The sequence below is a fragment of the Patiria miniata genome, unplaced genomic scaffold, assembly GCF_015706575.1.
Source record: "Patiria miniata isolate m_02_andy unplaced genomic scaffold, ASM1570657v1 HiC_scaffold_24, whole genome shotgun sequence".
In the NCBI taxonomy this organism is placed as follows: domain Eukaryota; kingdom Metazoa; phylum Echinodermata; class Asteroidea; order Valvatida; family Asterinidae; genus Patiria; species Patiria miniata.
In genome coordinates, this window is record NW_024037063.1 from 11363803 (window position 1) to 11384112 (window position 20310).

At 38.5% G+C, this 20310-nt stretch overlaps 1 protein-coding gene across 1 annotated transcript; it reads right to left on the reverse strand.

Annotated features, from left to right (window-relative positions):
• Positions 1-540: 540 nt before the first annotated feature.
• Positions 541-20259, reverse strand: LOC119731931. Its single transcript, XM_038205230.1, has 5 exons — positions 20181-20259; positions 6484-6696; positions 5476-5600; positions 1644-1962; positions 541-752 (listed from the first exon to the last, which is right to left on the reverse strand). Exons 1-5 carry the CDS (start codon positions 20257-20259, stop codon positions 541-543), a joined length of 948 nt encoding a protein of 315 aa, XP_038061158.1.
• Positions 20260-20310: the final 51 nt, after the last annotated feature.

The following is a 20310-nucleotide window of genomic DNA, read 5'->3' on the forward strand; positions in this document are numbered from 1 at the left end:
CTGTCCACAGTGACCGTTTTAGCCGATTTTCGGCTAGCTTTGACAGATTTTATGTTCATGCATAGTCAGGCACGTATTATTGATAAAAACAAATCATAATGCGGAAAAGCCGCATCTTCTGTTGCAAACAGACATAGATCTCTACTTATATGTCTATATCTCGTACAAACAGACCTGTTCCCAAAAATATATTTTTTAGAACCAGCTTCTCTTCGGAAAATGTGTCCCGAACAAGACCATCACCGATTCATATTATAATTTCAATTTAATAGTAAAATTTGTTTAGAACAAATCATTGAATCATTTTGTACTGTGCAATAGACAATCAAAAACATGTTGGGAACAGCTCTGTGGTTGTTCACTCACAACCACATAGTTCTAGTTTTGGTATTTTTTTTCTGTTTACAGATTTAAAAACGGTGAACGGTAAAAAAGTTTGTTTTTCAGTTTTTCTTTTCACAGATGCATACAGGGTAATTGGTAAACGATTTTTTCTTCTTCTAAAAGACCAACTCCAAATTGTGCCCTCAAAGGGGCTTATTACTTTGCCAGGAGGTAATAGAAAGACCCATCCCAGGTGTAGCTATTGCAACGCCACTGCAAGTTGTACCCGCTAGCGCCATTGGCTCGTGGACCGAAGTAGACATTGGTGACAACCAGACGATCTGTGGCTTCGTTTTTGCGAGGCAGTCCATTCCGTCCGCATAAGTTCCTATTAGTATTCGAGCTGCTCAAACACATCACCCGATCTCCTGAGGAGGCGTAAAGTGAAGACCATAAAGTATGAGTGAAGTTGGTTTTGTCCAAACTTCATGCAATATCCCGAGTGAGTGGCGTAAAGCCGTGTCTGTGGGCGGGCAGGGTTGGGGATGACCATACAGTTAAATCGAACAATTTGCCCGGCCGTTGAAATTCGAAAAGCGGGTGGGGGGGGGGGGGCACTACGTGACACTTGGTGCGCTGTTCATGATACAAATGTACATGTACATACAATTCTATCAACTGTATATAATAATTTCTCCCCAGGTGGCAAAATATTTTCTGCAGGCTAATAAAGTAATTCATGTTAATACGCATGCGTCAAACATGTCACGTGATTGAACAAAATCGTGTGAGTAAAGTCAATGTTACATAGTTAATATACGGCGTAAAACTCTGGCCTAATACGTTAGATCGCGTGGTAACAATGCTGCAGCTTGCGGGTTGAATCCCTGAAATTCAAAGTATATATTCCTCACTTTTCTCAAAAAGTAATAGTTCCTTTTTTATTGTTTTAATCAAGTAATATATATTTTCTGATTCGTGCCTCTGGAGGATTTTTTTTAAAGGAAGCAAAGTCCAAGAATTCCGTTACCAACTGACGCATGCGCATTATATTCATTAGCAATGGTTGCAGAAAAAGTAATTTGTCCCATAACACGCTGGGATAAGCAATGCATGACGGCCGATACAATAAAGATGGTCGACGCGGTACATCTTTCAATAGTAACAAATAAAGCAAATAATAAATGAAACACGTTATTAACAGAACTCCAAGGCCTGACAGCAATTATGGAACGTTTGTCAACGTCAAATAAAAATAAATTAAAACGCCATGCATTGCAGTCGAATTTACTTAGTTTTTAATACAATGAAATGGTTACCTTCTTCATTAAACCGTAGTTCAGTGTTATCGTTGTTTGTATCCATCGGTATGTTGATAGAAACAGTCTGGAGTGAGGGCAGATAGAGGGCGTGCACGGTAGATGGGTTCGTGGAGTCGTCGGCTTGTACAGAAAAAGTCACATCGGTGCGGATCATGAAGTCACTGAAGGATAAGGTCTTGATAGCTTCAATCTCATCATCCGAGATGATAGCGAGATTGATTTCTGCCTCATCTTCGTCTGTGTAGTTCCAGACCGACTGCATGTTGCCTTTTCCGAAGCGTGCCCAGCCGCCAGGCATCTCACAGTACACGGGATACTGCCAAGGAAATCAGATTATAGTGCGCCTGTCAGGTTTTGGCAACAAAATCATCTGGAGGTAGTATACATGTAGTTGTTAGGTAGTCTACATTACCTTACCCTGGTATGAGTGAACCAAGTGTTGGCTGGAGGGTGACCTCGGTATAGTTTGAATGTGTTTCCAAGAGGAGGTGAAATGTATGCTTAGAGTAACCGTCTTTCCGGTTAACAAGCTTTGTGCATGCAGTCCGTGGAACGAGAGGCCGAATACGCTTTAGTTTCGAGATTTTTATAAAACTGTTCAGACATGTAGATTATGATGTACCATGTCGAAAAAACTTTGTTTGCCGATCCACAGTTTGTTTGGGAATGAGAAAATCTGGGATAACAAACTCCGAAAATTCTGCATGAAAAAAATAAGAAACAGCGCCCTCTATTGACACAGTCAGAAACCTTTTTGCACGCAATGATTCGCTCGTACCCCCGCCCTGCAAACAGGATGGAACGCAATGAGTGCTTGTCAGATGATACTTCTTTCAAGTTTCATATTACATGCATATTCTAGATGTTTGTTATTATTTCTCATCAGGATGCCAAACCTTTTTCATTACAGTTTGTCCAACTTGAAATGATCAAGTTTTAAGATTGAACGTTATGTATTAACTACATTAAAGTATAGTTAAACCGTACCCCAGATGAGAATCTCATGGTAACATCTTTTAGTTTGTCTTAAAGAAAAATTGTCATGCTTGACTTTTTTTTTAAACAGACCTCCCCCCCTTTCAATAGTAGTGACGCAGAATTTGAATAAGGGATTGTATATACATGTATCAGATAAGTTGAAGCGTCTTATTACAAAACCACTCAAAAATGACATCTCAAGTTCTCATAAATGTACTTAGGTTGATTTTAGTTTTGATTACACTTTAAAAAAAAGACTCAAAAAACTTAAAGAAGGCAATATCTGCAAATACTGTTTTGGTATTTTCTTATATTCCAGGAGCAATGTGGTTTAAGTAATCACAAAAAGAAATACAAATTTATTTGACATAATCTAATTGTATTTCAGTTATTTAATTTTTTTTGTGGGGGGAGGCAATTTGAACCTTCACAGTTTTTTCCCCACACAAGAAGAATGGTATTTAGATGACAAGTTTGTTTAATCTATACTGACTGTAGTTACTAGTTTATTTTCGACTGACAAAACGAGCTATGTGAGCACCTGTATACACATCCCAGGCCGATTACATAATTGTTGTAACATGCACCAAAAGTCTCATCAAATTGAAAGAACCCACTTTCTGTTTGCAAACTTTTTGAAGAAGAGAACAATAATTTATAGTCCCCTATTTGGAAGCTTTGAGTGGCAGCATTACAACTGCAATTTGTTTCAGCTGAAACCGTCTAACCTTTTTTATTATTTTGAATAATTGTTTTAAGAACCGATTCATGTTTTGTTGTTGCTCCATCCATTCCGCGAGAACCACCAATAAACACCAACGGCCCACCCGCTTCCATTTTTTAGGCTGCATCAAATTTGTATCACGTGTTTTTTTTTTAACTTCAGGCATAACATTTTTAAAAGAAAACACAAATTCATATCAGAAGTTCAGATGCTCCACCAGATGCCACGCACTTCTATTATCATTGAAAACATGTTACCCTGGGATAAGAGTTCAAAATTATTCTGATCTGGGGTTTAATCATACCGATCGATGTTTATGTAGCTAATACATTCGATCTTAAATTTAAAACTTGATCATTTCATGTTCGACAAAACTGTAACGAAGATATTTTGGCAAACCGATGAGAAATAAAAAAATCTAGAATATAATATGAAAGAAGTATATCATCTAGCAACTTGAGCAAGCACTCATTGGCCGAGCTTGGGCGGGTCTTGATCTTGACACAGGTATATCATTCTTGCAAACCCCGACTAAAAGGTGGTGTGGGATTATGTTCCGAGTGCAGTGTTCGTAGGTCGTGTTCCCGCCGTGATCGAGCACGAGAACAACGAAAATACCCGCGTCAAGAACAGACCGCCCGAACTCGGACGGCCATTGCGTGAGAAAAGGTTTCTGACTTTGTCAATAGAGGGCGCTGTTGTTTATGTTTGTTTTTCTCATGTAACATTTTCGGCGTTTTTATCCCAGATTTTCTCATTCTCAAACAAACTGTGGATCGGGGAACAAAGTTTTTTTGATATGGTACACCATAATCTACATGTATGTGAAGTTTTATAAAATTCGGCGAACCAGACCGCGTGGCGAGCGAAAAAAGGCCTCGTCCCACGGACTAATGTTTTTGTAAAGATTTAAAGATTGTCCAACAAAATAGTGCACTATTTATTCTGCCAATATATATATATATATTTATATATATATAATCTTAAAAATGCACGTTTCGGTCCAATTAACCCTCATTTTTTTGACTTCGCATTGCCATCTCAAAGGTGTTTTGGACTCCCCCTTTTTTGTTGTTGTTTTGTTTTTGTTTATGCTAATAAAATTATATGTTCATGATCACAGCTATTCGAATAACCAAAAGTTGCCAGATGTGAGTTTTTTGCTGTGGTAAACATTCTGCTGTGTGTTATTTCTTTGTTAATTTAGTTCATGAAAGACAGTAAACATGCAAAAAATATGCACAAACAACCCAAGTGAGTCAAATTAGGTTTTGCCCTTCACCGACGTTTAAACACTGTATACTCAGTGTGTTACCTCCCGAGTGAGAGTTGGAAAAAATCACTCGGGTGTGACTCGAACCCACCATCTCCTGCTTTTTAGTGCAGAAGATGTCTTACCACTCGACCACCGAGCTAACGTGATCGGTTGGCTGGTTCGAATCTGATGTACATAGTAGCGGTTTTTTTCCAACGTTCACTCGCCGGGAGGTAACACACTGAGTATACAGTGTTTAAACGTTGGTGAAGGGCAAAACCTAATTTGATTTATATCACCCCGACGCAAAATTCCATCTTATAATAACCCAAGTGAGCCTTATTTCGAGTTCATTTTTATTCACAGATTATCCCTGTAGAATGTTTTCCTGAATTGACACGTTGACTGCTCTATGTTCTGACACCCCTATGTTTCGACAACCCTATGTTCCGACACCCCTATATATGTTCCGACAACTTTATGTTCCGACAATCTGCACATACTCCCAGTGAGGGTAAGGGTTAGGTTTAGGGGTATAATAAGGGTCCCTAAATGAATGTTACTCTGAATATTGTATGTAAAAATGCATTTCTGTATGCCGTATGAAATAATGATTGTAAAATATTTGTATTTTTTGGTTACAATTTACGTATCTTTTTCAAGACAGTAAGGTGGCCTTGCTGTAGTGTCAATTGGTTACACCCCTATGTTCCGACACCCCTACGTTCCGACTACTCAACCTATGTTCCGACACCCCTATATGTTCTCACACCCTTATATTCCGACTGCACATATTCTTATCCCTATCCCTATCTCTACTCCTAACCCCAACCCTACCCCTTACCCTAAACCAACATCGCTTTCTACTTCACCTGTTTATTTCCAGCACCGAGGAGGTGGTACACACCGCTGGGTGGCTGTTCACAGACCTCCAGTATCTCACTGCATGAGGTGGCTGGGTTTTGCTCGGTGCCATTTGCACACGGAGTTGGTGGCTCTGTCAAATATTATGGAAGCCACAAATCAATGCATTGTTTCAGACGTTGGTATAAGACATAGCAGAAGAGAACCTAACCAAACACAACATGTCAGGTTACGTCACAACGCGTATCACAATTCGTAGTAACACAACAAATTACATGTTTAAACACGACACTGTTCAAAATAATACAACGTTACACCAAAACACATCACAGCTAACCCGTTACAACTCGTTACAAAACATCACAACACAACTAAATCAACAATTAACACAACAAAATCAAACGTTTTTTCAACACATTACAACACAAGAACATACAACAAAAAGCACACTACTGCACCATAATAGTCGATTTGGATTGGAAAGTTCGACCGCAGTCAGCGGTCAGTCTCAGCTGGACAGCTTTAGTTAGTCAGTCTTTTAGTTGGACAGTCTCAGCCAAACAAATTAGAGAGGCTTCCTAATTTTGCCGTATGTTGACTCCACAGCAATCATAACTGCGATTTGTGGTAAATGTGATAGTGACATGACATGTCATAGGGGCCTCATATTGTTACATGTTTACTTGACATCAATCAAACTGTAATCGGTTGTGAGCAAGACTTGAGGCATTTGGCTTCAAGCTTAGATTGCAAGGTTTAGGCTTCACGGTTTAGGCTTCAGGCTTTTGCTATATGTTGTATTGCTTTTGGTATACCTAGACCAAGACAAAATCGTAAATGTTCAGTTTGAGGCAGTTTATGGCAACAGTTAGTTACTCAGTCGGTCAATGAGTCAGTCAATGAATCAGTCAGACAGTTGCTCAGTCAGTCAGCGTCTCAGTCAATTACTCAGTCTCGTCAGTGACTCAGCAACAAATCACATTTCTGAAACACTGTAACTTTGAAGTTGAACTCACCGGAACAATTCAGCCATTTTCGAATCTCTGTTTGGTTGCTGCTGTGCAGAAAGGTGTCATAATACTTGATATCGAACGGTCTGCAGGGGGCCCGAGTGTTGAGTGAGCCGACACGGACCTCAGTGCACTGACAGGGATCCTTTACCGGGATAACCCAACGGTACCTGTTTTGGCAGGCGGGATCCGGCTCCTGGCCTATTTCACAGTACATCGCTATATCAACAAGATAATACAACATAATACAAAGGTTATTCACAAATCGATTACCAAGCAGAGTTAGGCCTAATATGAATGGAGATTAGAAGCTCTGGTCCGCATTTTCCTCCATAATATCGGATGTAAACGCTGACCTCATAGCGCGCATGCGTGTATATGACATATTTCATGAATGAAGTTAATTAGGGTGAGTCAAAACAAGGAAACCCGAAAGGGCGAACCAATACTCTCTGCATGTAGCACTATCAATATCTTTGATATGAAAGCCCAATTAAAAAGATTTCTTTTAGTACTAGAATCATTCAAGTCACTTATATAATTTTTAAGTTACGGAATTTTAAACACAACCACCGTTTTAAAGTTCTGTCCGCGGATCACAAAAAAGGTACCGTAAAGTGTTGTTTCTACGAAAGCCCGTTAGTGCCATCGAATGTATAAATTGCTCTTTTGCAAGTATATGTTTGGTGAACCTTGTTTTTTGCAAGTGTATGTTTGGCGAATCTTGTTTTTTGCAAGTCTATTTTTGGGAAATCTTGTTTTTTGCAAGTATAAATTTGGCAAGTCTTGTTTTTTCAAGTACTATGTTTGGCGAATCTTGTTTTTGTAAAGTCTATTTTTAGTAACAGTCTTGTTTTTTGGGAAGTATATGTTTCCCGAGCCTTGTCTTTTGCAAGAATGTTTGGCGAGTCCAGTTTTTGTGAAGTCTATTTTTAGTAACAGTCTTGTTTTTTGATGTATATGTTTGGCGAGTCTTGTTTTGTGCAAGTATATGTTTGGCGAATCTTGTTTTTTGGATGTATATGTTTGGCGAATCTTGTTTTTTGGATGTTTAATATTTGGCGAGTCTTGTTTTGTGCAAGTACTATGTTTGGCGAATCTTGTTTTTTTGCAAGTATAAATTTGGTGAGTCTTGTTTTTTGCAAGGATATGTTTGGCAAATCTTGTTTTTTGAAAGTATTAATTTGGCAAGACTCTTTTTTTTGCAAGTATAATGTCTCGAGTCTTGTTTTTTGCAAGTATATCGTCACCGACACCACGAAGTAACACCCATCTACATACCAGTAAAAACTAACAGTCGGAGAAAACGGCAACTAAAGTTGAACGCTTTCTAAAACAACACTTTGCGTCAAAACGACAGAGTATTTTCAGTTGGGTTTCTAGTTGTGGACACTTGATGAATTGAATTGATTAAATCTGCTGGTTTTCACTCGTTTGTGTATTAAATAAACAAGAAATAAGAGAAAAAAATGAGTGTTAGTCTGTGAAACCGAAAAAGCTGCGAAACTGTAAATTTTCGTTTTCACGAAGTAACACTCTTCAATGTATTTAACACGAGGAAAGTGCAATTTCAGGTCAGCGCGCGCGCGCTCATACAACTTGTTACAAGAAGAGTGTTACTTCGTGAAAACGTTTTTGCTCACTTGTGAGCAGAGTGCGCGCCATGCATTGCAATGGAAAATGGAACTTGAGTGTTACTTCGTGAAAACGAACATTGTCACTTTTGCGCAAAAGTTGCCATGGATACTTAGCGTAATTATTAAAGTAAAGCTTTTGAAGCTTTGAAACTTCGTGCAATGGTAGGCCTTGATGAATAATGTTTAAAAATCCAAAAAACTGAAAATCGAAAAAAATAGGCTTTAACACGGTAGAGTGTTACTTCGTGGTGTCGGTGACGATATGTTGGAGAATCTTGTTTTTTGCAAGTATATGCTTGGCGAGTCTTGTTTTTTAGCAAGTATGTTTGGCGAGTCTTGTTTTTTGGATTTATATGTTTGGCGAATCTTGTTTTTTGGATGTATATGTTTGGCGAATCTTGTTTTTTGGATGTTTAATATTTGGCGAGTCTTGTTTTGTGCAAGTACTATGTTTGGCGAATCTTGTTTTTTTGCAAGTATAAATTTGGTGAGTCTTGTTTTTTGCAAGTATATGTTTGGCAAATCTTGTTTTTTGAAAGTATTAATTTGGCAAGACTCTTTTTTTTGCAAGTATAATGTTTCCCGAGTCTTGTTTTTTGCAAGTATATGTTTGGAGAATCTTGTTTTTTGCAAGTATATGTTTGGCGAGTCTTGTTTTTTAGCAAGTATGTATGGCGAGTCTTGTTTTCTTGAAGTCTATTTTTAGTAACAGTCTTTGTTTTTTGGATGTATGTGTTTCCCGAGTCTTGTTTTTTGCAAGTATGTTTGCCGAGTCCAGTTTTTGTGAAGTCCATTTTTAGTAACGGTCTTTTTTTTTGCAAGTATATGTTTGGCGAGTCTTGTTTTGTGCAAGTAGGCCTATATGTTCGGCAAGTCTTGTTTTTTGCAAGTATACATTTAGCGAGTCTTGTTTTTTGGATGTATATGTTTCCCGAGTCTCGTTTTTTGCAATTATATGTTTGGCGAATCTTGTTGTTTTTAAATCTGTTAGGCGATGTGCATGAGGGCGCTGTTGTTTGTGATGAAAGTAGCCATGCCGATAGCAGAAGCAAACGGCATCTTATCCGGAAACTGCGAGCTCTAGGTCTTTTCCGGCGAAAAAATCACACCCGATATTGTAGACGTCGCCACCTTACTCTCCTTCAATACTGTTGAAGGTGAGTTGCAAACGTCTGGGCAACTGCATGGCTATAGATGGATGCACTTGCGATGCGTTCAGAGTGGTATCAGTCAGTGGCGTAGCCATGAATTTTTCAGGGGGGGGGGGAGGGGATGCAACATTTCATGGGGGGGGGCGTCATGTAGATCAATGATACTTTTTTTAGAAACTCAAAATCTCAAGGGGGGTGCGACTGGGGGGGGGAGGGGCGACAAGGTTTCATGGGGGGTCTGGTAATAAAAGAGGGGGAGAGAGAAAGAGAGAGAGAGACAAAAAAAACTTTTGTCATTTAAATTTGTCTGATCACTGCTGGCATTGTTAATTTTCTTAAACATACTCCAAACATTTTTCCCAGTTGAGAGAGTTACAAGTATTCTCCACAATTGTATCCCTTCATAAAACATGTCTTATCCATTAAGCTAAGTATACTGTTACTATTCATAAAGAGACAATGCACCGCTGACTTTTATCTTCAAAATGAGTAACAAGTTTAATACAATATGTAATTAAACATAGGACAAGAACAAGCCAAACAAACAAGTCTACTTTTATTAATCATCATGTAGGGGGTAGTGTTGGACATATGATGAACTTGGATGGGTCATAAAAGTTCAGGGGTGTAGCAACATCTAATACATCAGTTCACGCAAGATATTTCTCTTCACAATGTTTTTGTACTCTGTCTTTAGCACAATTCAAAATCAATGCATCTCTATCATCTCTAACAATTGAAAATCACATAATTTAAAAACTTTAGATCGTAAATACTCGGACCGGATATTTGGTAACTAAATATTGAATGATTAAGTAGTGAGTAAGTTGTAATTGTAATGAAATAGGATGTGAGACAGTGAAAAAGAACAACTAATTTCTATGGAGGGCAGATGGTTATACTCTCCCAAAACCCTGACAGTTGAGGATAGTATCTTCCATCATGCGGTGGAACTTATCAGGATCATCAACTCCTCAGGAAACATATATACATGTACTTGCAAAAAACAAGATTTGCCAAACATATACTTGCACAAAACAAGATTCGCCAAATATGAACTTAAAAAAACCACCCAAGACTCGCCAAACATACTTGCAAAAAACAAGATTTGCCAAACATATACTTGCACAAAACAAGATTTGTCAAATATGTACTTAAAAAAAAACAAGACTCGCCAAACATATACTTGCAAAAACATATACTTGCAAAAAACAAGACTGTTACTAAAATGGATTTCACAAAAACTGGACTCGCCAAACATATTTGCAAAAAACAAGACTCAAAAAACATAAACTTCCAAAAAAACAAGACTGTTACTAAAAATAGACTTCACAAAGAACAAGACTTGCCAAACGTATACTTGCACAAAACAAGACTCGCCAAATATATACTTCCAAAACAAAACTCGCAAAACACATATATTTGTAAAAAACAAGACTGTTACTAAAATAGACTTCACAAAAACTGGACTCGCCAAACATACTTGCAAAAAAACAAGACTCGGGAAACATATACTTCCAAAAAACAAGACTGTTACTAAAAATAGACTTCAAAACAAGACTCGCCAAACATACTTGCAAAAAAACAAGGCTTGCCAAACAAATACTTACACAAAACAAGATTCGCCAAATATATACTTAAAAAAACAAGACTCTCCAAACATATTATACTTGCAAAAAACAAGGCTTGGGAAACATATACTTGCAAAAAAAGACTTGCCAAATTTATGCTTGCAAAAAACAAGACTTGCCAAATGTATACTTGCAAAAAACGAGACTCGCCAAACATATACTTGCAAAATACAAGACTTGCCAAATTTATACTTGCAAAAACAAGATTCGCCAAACATATAATTGCAAAAAACAAGACTTGCCAAATTTATACTTGCAAAAAACTAGATTTGCCAAACATATACTTGCAAAAAAAACAAGATTCGCCAAACATATACATCCAAAAAGCAAGACTAAATGTATGCACAAAAAACAAGGCTCGCCAAATATATACATCCAAAAATCAACACTTGCTAAACATATACATCCACAAAACAAGATTCACCAAACATATACATCCAAAAAACAACATTCACCAAACATATACTTGCAAAAGAGCAATTTATACATTCGATGGCACTAACGGGCTTTCGTATGTTTCAATATTAAAACGAATTAATTTACATAGGGATGTGTGTGATTTTTTTTTCCTTTTGCAGACAGAACACACACCTTGTTTTGTGATCCGTGGACAAAACTTTAAAACGGTGGTTGTGTTTAAAAATCAGTAACTTGAAAAGTACATGAGTGATTTAAATGATTCTTGTACTAAAAGAAAGCTTAATAATAATTGGGCTTTCTTTTACAAGTTCTACATGCAGAATTCAATTCAGAAAATGGTCCTGCCCTTTGAGTTTTTCATTTTTTTTTTACTCACCCTGTATAATACATCAGGTAATTTTGAGGTAGTTTACATGATTAAAGTAATACATCCCGTAATACTGGGGTAGTTTAAAAGTTTAAAATTCAAGAGCCTCTAACCATTGAGGGCCTGGTCTCTTACATTGATTTCCCATACATCAAATTGACAGACTTCTTTGGGTAATATTTTGTACACCTCCTTGTTCTATTCAAGACCATGAAATATTTGCTAATTTTTCAGACATCTGTTCTTCTGCCTGTTTGTACTTTTGTTCAGAAACACTTAATAAACAAATACATAGAAATGTATAATTGTATTCAATTTACCAGAACAAGGAGGCGCCGCCGGAACGTTGGAAATAATGACCAGCAACTGCTATTATTTCCAATTTATTTGTGAGGAATGACCATGCATTTTGCCACGGTAATTTGAAAGGTAACAGCCCGATAGTCCGAAGGTTCGATAGTCCGAAGGTTCTTTAGTGTGAAGGGTCATTAGTCCGAAGGTTCGTTAGTCCGAAGGTTCGTTAGTCCGAAGGTTCAATAGTCCGAAGGTTCGATAATCCGAAGGTTCGGTAGTCCGAAGGGCCCATTAGTCCGAAAATAGAATAAGTTTAATTAATCCGAAGGTTCGATAGTCCGAATAGACGATAGGGTTCAATAGTCCGAATCAACAATAAGGTTCGATAGTCCGAATAGATGATAAGGTTCGATAGTCCGAATGTACGGTAGGGTTCGATCGTCCGAATTGACAATAAGGTTCGATAGTCCGAATTGATGATAAGGTTCTATAGTCCGAATGGGCAATACGGTTCGTCAGTATGACACTTCGGACTATCAGACCTTACTGTTGATTCGGACTATTGGACCTTATTGTCGATTCGGCCTATCGGACCTTATTGTCGATTCGGACTATCGGACCTTATAGTCTTTCCGGACTATCAAACCTTATTGTCAATTCGGAATAATAAACCTTCGGACTAATGAACCTTATTTTCGTTTCGGACTTTTGAACCTTCGGACCGATTAACCTTATTCTAAATTCGGACTATCGAACCTTCGGATAAATGAACCTTCGGACTAATGAACCTTCGGATTAATGAACCTTCGGAATATTGCATCAAATGTTCGAATGAACGAACCTTATTTCATTTTCGGACTAACGAACCCCCTCTTATGGAAATTTTGTGCATACGGAATATCGAACCTTCGGACTATAGAACCTTCGGACTATTGGACCTTCGGACTATCGGGCAGCCCCTTTTTGAAAAGGGGGCAGATTGGCTAATAAAGTGCTGAGATGCAATGAGGAGTGGAACAACTCCCCCTGTAACTAACATCTAAGCATTTAAGGGCATCTAAGCATTACCCACTCAAGACCCAAGTAGTCAAGATTGGAACTCAGAGGATGACTCTGATCCAAAACTCGATATTTTGGAATGGCAGTCTGCCAGGAAGCAAAACATTCATTACAATCCTCAATGTATATGTCTTGTAAGTTTCTCGGGAAAGGGTAACGCTAGGGAGTAAATTTGTCAAAAATACAAAGAGGCGCCTTCCAGGGCGGTCTGATGCTCGACTCTACACCCGTTCCGCGTGTGTCCAATTTATTGCTCTGTCATTTGGGCCACCTAGTGAGGCCGAAAGGGGCACTCTGACTAAAGGACAAAAAAAATATCATCAGACAATTATTTCAAAGCGTCCGTCCTTGAGATGTAACTCCATACAGTGTCACTGTTTGCAAAGTCATGGGACAGCAGTTAATTCAAATGATAGCTCACACCAATTGGTCGTGGCCATTAATTTTGCGATACAGACAGCTTCTACAGACTGCTATTTGTCAGCCCTTGCCAACTCCTCTCAGTTTGCCTATTGGATAGAGTTGATAGTAATCACAACTAGCCGTGGTCTGCCTGTTTCATTAGGGTGCTTGGAACTTACCAACCCATGGAACCAGGTTACCAAGACAGCCGACGGAACTACGATAAGCAACACTGATACACATTGCACTTCGCGATCGTCACATTGTCATTCCTACCACGCTTCAGCAACGCGCAATCGACATTGCACACGAAGGCCATCAAGGCATGGTCAAAAACCAAACAATTTCTCCAACAAAAAATTTGGTTCCGCGGACTGGACACACGAGTTGAAAACACCGTAGCTGATTGCCTACCATGCCAAGCCACAACCGTGGAAAAAGCCACTAGAGAACCGCTTCACATGATCTACCTGATGCACCGTGGACACATCTCAGTATCGACTTCAAACAACTGCCAACAGGTGACTACCTGCTTGTCGTGATCGACGACTACAGTCGTTATCCTGATATTGAAATCACAAGCTCCACCTATGCAAAATTTTTCATCCCCAAGCTTGACAAAATCTTCGCAACCTTGCGCTGCCCACAGTTTGTTCGCAAACACAACTGTCCACATTTCAGAGTGCAGGATTCACATCATTTGCTATATCCATTGGTTTTGATCACATCCGCATCACACCAATCTGGCTGCAAGCAAAGGCGGATCCGGGGGAGGGGGGCCAACGGAAATTTGATAATGATTCTTTCAAAATAAAGTATTACGTAACCCTTACAAATCGGCCTTCGCAGTCATAAAGCTGTAATTGCATAAGTACAGCGCTTATGGACGTAATTAACCTTCCCAACCCTTCACTTTCTCGAAACCTCTAACCGCGTTTTTTTCAACTGCCTCTTAGCTGCAACCATTCGTTTCATTAAAGTATACGGTAAATTGGAGAGTGATACTCGTTAATTTTTTGGAGCCCAAGTGTGACTGTAAATTTATATGTATTTTTAAAACCTGATTGACAAAGAATTTACGGGGATTTTGTTTCTACACAGTACAATATTTATGTTAGAAAGGGTAAGAGAAACATTAAACTGCAAATAAAAACAATAACAGATGAAAGCGTATTTTTTCAACTTTGGTGTAAGATAACTTTACAAAAAAGATATGAAAACTGCAAATATTTGGCGACGCTGCTGCCAAAAATATTCCGTGAAATTAGAGAGTTAACCATCGCACCACTATGTGAAGCTATATGAGAAAATTGTCACTAATGGATTGGGTATACACAATAGAGCACAGCATGCACCCCCGTTTGGACTTAACAAAGCCGAAACGTCCGCTTTTGTTAAGTTTCATTTAAAGGGAATGTACATCATTGGCTGTTGCTGTTATTTTCAGAAATGAACTTTTTGAGGGGTTAGTATAATAGATCAAATATTGTTAAACTGACATGTTTGAAATTTTGTGTTCGAAAATGCTGGAAAAATCAAGACAAACAAAAATTTTCAAGTAGTCTGGTTCCCGGACTCCACTAAAGATAAAATGGATACATTTATAGACGCCAGAAAATTGTAAGGTAAGGGGATCCTGTCTAGCTGGCCTGCACCTGTTCATGAACATGTAACCAATAGCAAACAAAATTTGGACTGAAAGAAAGGGTAAATTTGGAGCAGAAGTCGAAAAATAGTTAGGTTTTTCCAACGATGGTCGGCCGACCAGCGTTGGAAATGTGTACAAAAATACAATTTTCTTGAAAATGACTTCACACCAGGTGCCATAATTTTACAGGTTGCTTAATACTGTCATTTACCAACATCCTAGTAAGGTATTTCGTAAAAACTTGGTAGTTTTATTTTTCGATGTTTGCAAATGTTGTTTATTCCCTTTAAGCAAGAAATTGCTGCAGAGTAGTGTCCTTCGTGAAGGATAATAATCATTGTGAAAATTAAGCGTTTACACCAGAAAACACATGTTCACTGAATCGTGTCGATGGCCAGCTTTAATTGGTCGTTAACGCAGTCGTGGTCATCAGCTAACTAATTACTCCTTTAAATTTGCAAAGATGAAATTAAGCTGCTTCATCAATGCCCGTGAGTGTCTCTTGTCTTTATAACTCATTGTACACGCATATTGTAAGTTTAAAAGAGGTTTAAGCGCAAATTATAAGAGAAGGTGCAGTTAGCTTTATTGCTGGCCTGCTCATAATACTAATTATCGTTACAAGGCCGCGTGCGTTGCTCATTAGCAAGACTAATTAGAAAGGGCTCATCGTGAGGCACGATATGGAGCTAATTCTGGGTTCACTGAAAAGAAGGAACACATGATGGAAAACAATGCATCAAATCAGATAGTATGATACCATTAATGACTCTTCTGTACATACAAAGTATATAAGTTCCACAATTTGAATAAGAGTACCCGGTTCTATTGTATTTTAAGCTGAATTTCTCAGCAATGCAGGGCCATGCGAATTTCAAACATTTAGTCAGCATGTGTACCAAATCTGAACCCCATGAGACTTTGGTGATGAAATAAAGCAAACCACCACCTTAGATGGACCAATGAGACCAGAGGAACATCAAAGTACATTTTGACAGTCATGGACATTTTTGGCGATTTGCTGTGAATGACAGGAAAGTCATTTTTGCCCACGTTTTGTCAAAAACTGTTTTTTGGGGGGCATATCTCTTACTTTCTATTCAAATTATTTCGTTCTTAGGATCAGTTTCTTTCAATTAATTTGCATTCAATAGCATATGCCACTGCCAAAGCCCCTATACCATATTTTTGGGATAAAGAAAATCATCATTGTTTTGTAATGATTTTGTCTACCAATCCCCACAAACGATAAACTTATGGTACCATTACGATCATCCTTTTTTGTGTAACCATAACTACATCATTTGTTGGGATTTGGGGACAAAATCCTGAAAAATCATGATTTTGCCCCCCTCCCAAATGCGTATAGCACCCTTAAACAGAGACAAAGGATGCCGAATATTAACTTATTGAATGAAAATTGGCCTAAGAACGTTGTGCCAAATTATAAGTATTTGACCGAAATGTGCATGAATAATGCCAAAAGTATTGCTTTGAACCAAAAATGTCGTTTACAGAAGATATAGTATAAAGACTAGATAGGGCCGAAAAAGTCTCCGGTTTCTGGTATGGAGCTTGCCCAAAAAGTGGTGCGGCGACGCGGCTTTTTTTTTTTTACTTTTTTTTCTTCAAATGTCGGCTGATGACTGCAAATGGTGCCCGACTACATTTAGTGCAAAATATATGGGAGTCCAGAAAGGCCACATAAAGCTTATACTCGATCGTAAACCCATCTAAAAACACGTTAAAATTGTGCAGCAGCAGGATTCCAGTCAAACCAGAGAGTTTTGGCAGTTTTGAGACATCATCTTCATTGAAATAGTTTTTTTTTTTAATTTTGCCGACGCGCATGACTACGGCGACGCGCGCGCATACCAGAAACCGGAGACCTTTTTTGGCCTAGCATACAGAGAACCACAGAAGAATGCTATTTAAAGCCGTGATGGGGAGGTCCGGTTGGTGTTCTACAAAGGACAAGTTGCAGTCTTCAGTTGTGATTCACTTTTGTAACATCGTGGTTCACCTGGTTTACCTTTTGTCTACCACTGACCACGGTTCGCAGTTTTTTTGTAAAGCTATAGTCCATCATTTGCAGCCATCCGAAAAAGTAACTGGCGTATTATTGTTGAAAAACATACTTGGTTAAAAAATAATAAGTGGACTAAACTCCCTATGAAATTAATCTTTCTGGCAAGCTATCATTTTGAAGTAATCAACGAAAGAAGGCCTTTCCAACGGTGCGTCTTAAAACGCACCGTAGGAAAATTTAATTTAGTAGTTCATTTTGTTATTCGGCGCAGCGCGCGCAAGCATTGGCACGACGCACAGGCGCGCGCGCCCTCTATAATTCGTCGGATCAGTGCGCGACATCGCGTATAGACCGCTTGCAGATGTGTTCGATAATCGATGCGCGAAGGCGCGCGACGCCATGTTGTTGGACAGGCGTATATCTATCCATGCACATTTTGTCCCATAACATGGCGTCGTGCACCTTCGCGCGTCAATTATCGAACGCGTCTGCAAGCGGCCTATAGCTGCAATTCAAAACAATTCAAAACATGATTCAGCAACTTTTGATTTGAAATTGAGATCCTAGAATGCTGTTTTTCTCGGAATATACAGCTAAAGCTGAGCTGAAACTTCATCAGGTTAGTTTTTCAGTATCCTTCATTAGATTTTGAACACTTTTGTTGCTTCAAACGAACAAAATGCACAAATTACAAATGATGGACTATATCTTTAAACGTCGTTGTTCACTTGTTGAATGCCGCAGTTCTCAAGCAGTGTGTTCGATTACTTCCCCCACGCTTACTCGTGCAAGCGCGACAGCGTTCGATTTACCTCTCCGTGACTTCTCGCGCTTACTCGAGCCTGGCCCAAGTGACCAACTCGCCGAGCCGGTTACTTGGGTAGGTATCCCATAAGGCCATGCAACGTCCAGCGGGCGCCTCAGGCCGAATCCGAAACGGGCTTCCACGAAGCATAGAGCTACAAACCCTATATAGCTCTATGCACGGAGCTACGGATACGAATTATTGTCAGCGCGTCCCCGCGTATTTTCACTGGGCGTGGACGTGCTCTAGACAGAATTGATTCGGATGCAGCCTGGGAATTCGGAATCGGAAAAATGTTGCAACCTGACGCCACTCCACGATTGTATACAAAGTCTATGGAGAGTCAAGACATTTTTTTCCTAACAGAAATGGAAATATTTCTCAGTCCCAGATTCATGTCTTATCATCATTTTTGCAATGAATGATCTTCATTGAGATGATATGTGTAGAAAAAAGTGGTGTCAGGTTGCAACATTCCTCCCCCGTAAAAGGAAAAAAAGGAAGAAGAAAAGAGAGAAAAAAAAAGAGAAAAGAGGCGAGAAGTCATATTGGTGTAATTTTAATGGGTGCGGGAGGGGCAAAATATCCCGACCCCCTCTAAAACTGATAAATCGAGAATAATTGAGAAAAACAGGATTTTTTTAAAAAAATATGTTTTGCCCCCCTATAAAAAAAAATAGAAAAAATCCTGGCGACGCCGATGTTTACAGCTCTTGCACGAAACTTAACCCCAAACCGTTCTGCGTATGTCTGTCATTACGCTGGGCATGTCTGTCATTACGCGAGGAGTCAGGCGCGAGTAAGCTGGGGGAAGTATTCGAACGCACTCATTCATTAAATTCATATCTATGGATACAGCGCGCACTGTTTGTACGCGTATGACTTATCGGTGGCCATTTTTGGAAGACCAGGGGAACTGGTCAAAAAGCAAAAATAAGTAAATGTATGGCGTATGGGAATACGCTATTTAATTATTATAGACACCAATGGTCATTACTCAGTAACTTTTGAATTGAAATATTTTTTTTCCAGAATATTGTGTTTTCTCGAAATATACAGCATTCACAGAGCTAACGGGTTAGTTGTTAAATTCGATGTTGAGCACTTTTGTTGCGTCAAACGAAAAAAATGCACCAATGACAAAATTTTATCTACTCTACCTTTGTTAAAATTCTGAATCCTATCAGAACTGGCGTATTCTGGAGCTTCTTGCGTACATTGTGCCCTCGACACATGTTTTTAGTGATTCAGTTTTATAAAATTGTATGCAAATCCTTTTAGATCTATACATTTTGTTGGTTTAAAATGTTGCACACATTTTCCTTAAATAATTATATATATAATTAACCAGATTTTTCTTTTCATAAGATCGAGGCTGCAGGGTGGTTTGACTTTCTGTTTGAGCATCAATTTGTTTAAATTTGTCGAAAAAATTTGAATTATGTTAAACAAAAGTATACTCATATAAAGAAATGATAAGATCTTGTTATCTGTTACTAGTTTTAATTTTCTGATCCAATAAGAATTCTCAAATGAAAGAAATATAAAAATGGCTTTTTGGGTAATGAATGCCATATTAGACTTCAGGTTGCAGAGCATTTGCTAATGCAAACGGGCCTTTTTGTCTTATACCAGCCCTCGTCGGGAAAGGAGAACCTTTTTTTTTGGTGACAAAAATGCTGAATGCCGTTCATTGATTTATTTATATTTCCACTGAAGGTTTTGGCAAATTTGCAAGAAATTTGGCGATCATTGGCATCTTGGTTAAGTCAGTATGAAACCCAAATTAATTTTTGTGAAATTCCTTGTTTGGGATGGTAACCATTTTATAAAAAAGTATATAAACAAAATTGATTAAATTTTTCGTAAAATTTAGCAAGTTTTGAATGAATTAAATGTCTTTGGCATCTTGACTTCAAAACTCGACTTTGACCCCGGCGTCCAGTGATAAAACAATGTTGAACAATAATTGCAGCATCAAAGTAAGAAATAATGCAGCCCCATCAGATTCAGAACACAATTGTTTCCCACAGAAAATGGTAATAATAAACCTCATCACGGAATATAATAAAGTTTAATAAAATGTATTAATTTGTTTTGCATTTTTTTTTTTTATGTAATACCCAAAACTAAACAAATAATAATATAAGGGGAATTAAAACAGCGCTTTTATTTGAATTGTCTTTGCATTGTTGGTGAGGTGAAGAAATGTAAACATATACCGGTATTTTTATTTTCCAAACTAAATCAATGGGCCTACCTTGAGTCCTGCGAAGCCTTGCAATCAGCAGGATCACAATGAACGTCACCAGGAGTGCAGTACGAGCAAACGGCGGCATTTCTAGATGAAGTTTTTCCGGCTCTAAGCAGTATAGACGACGAGTCCGCGA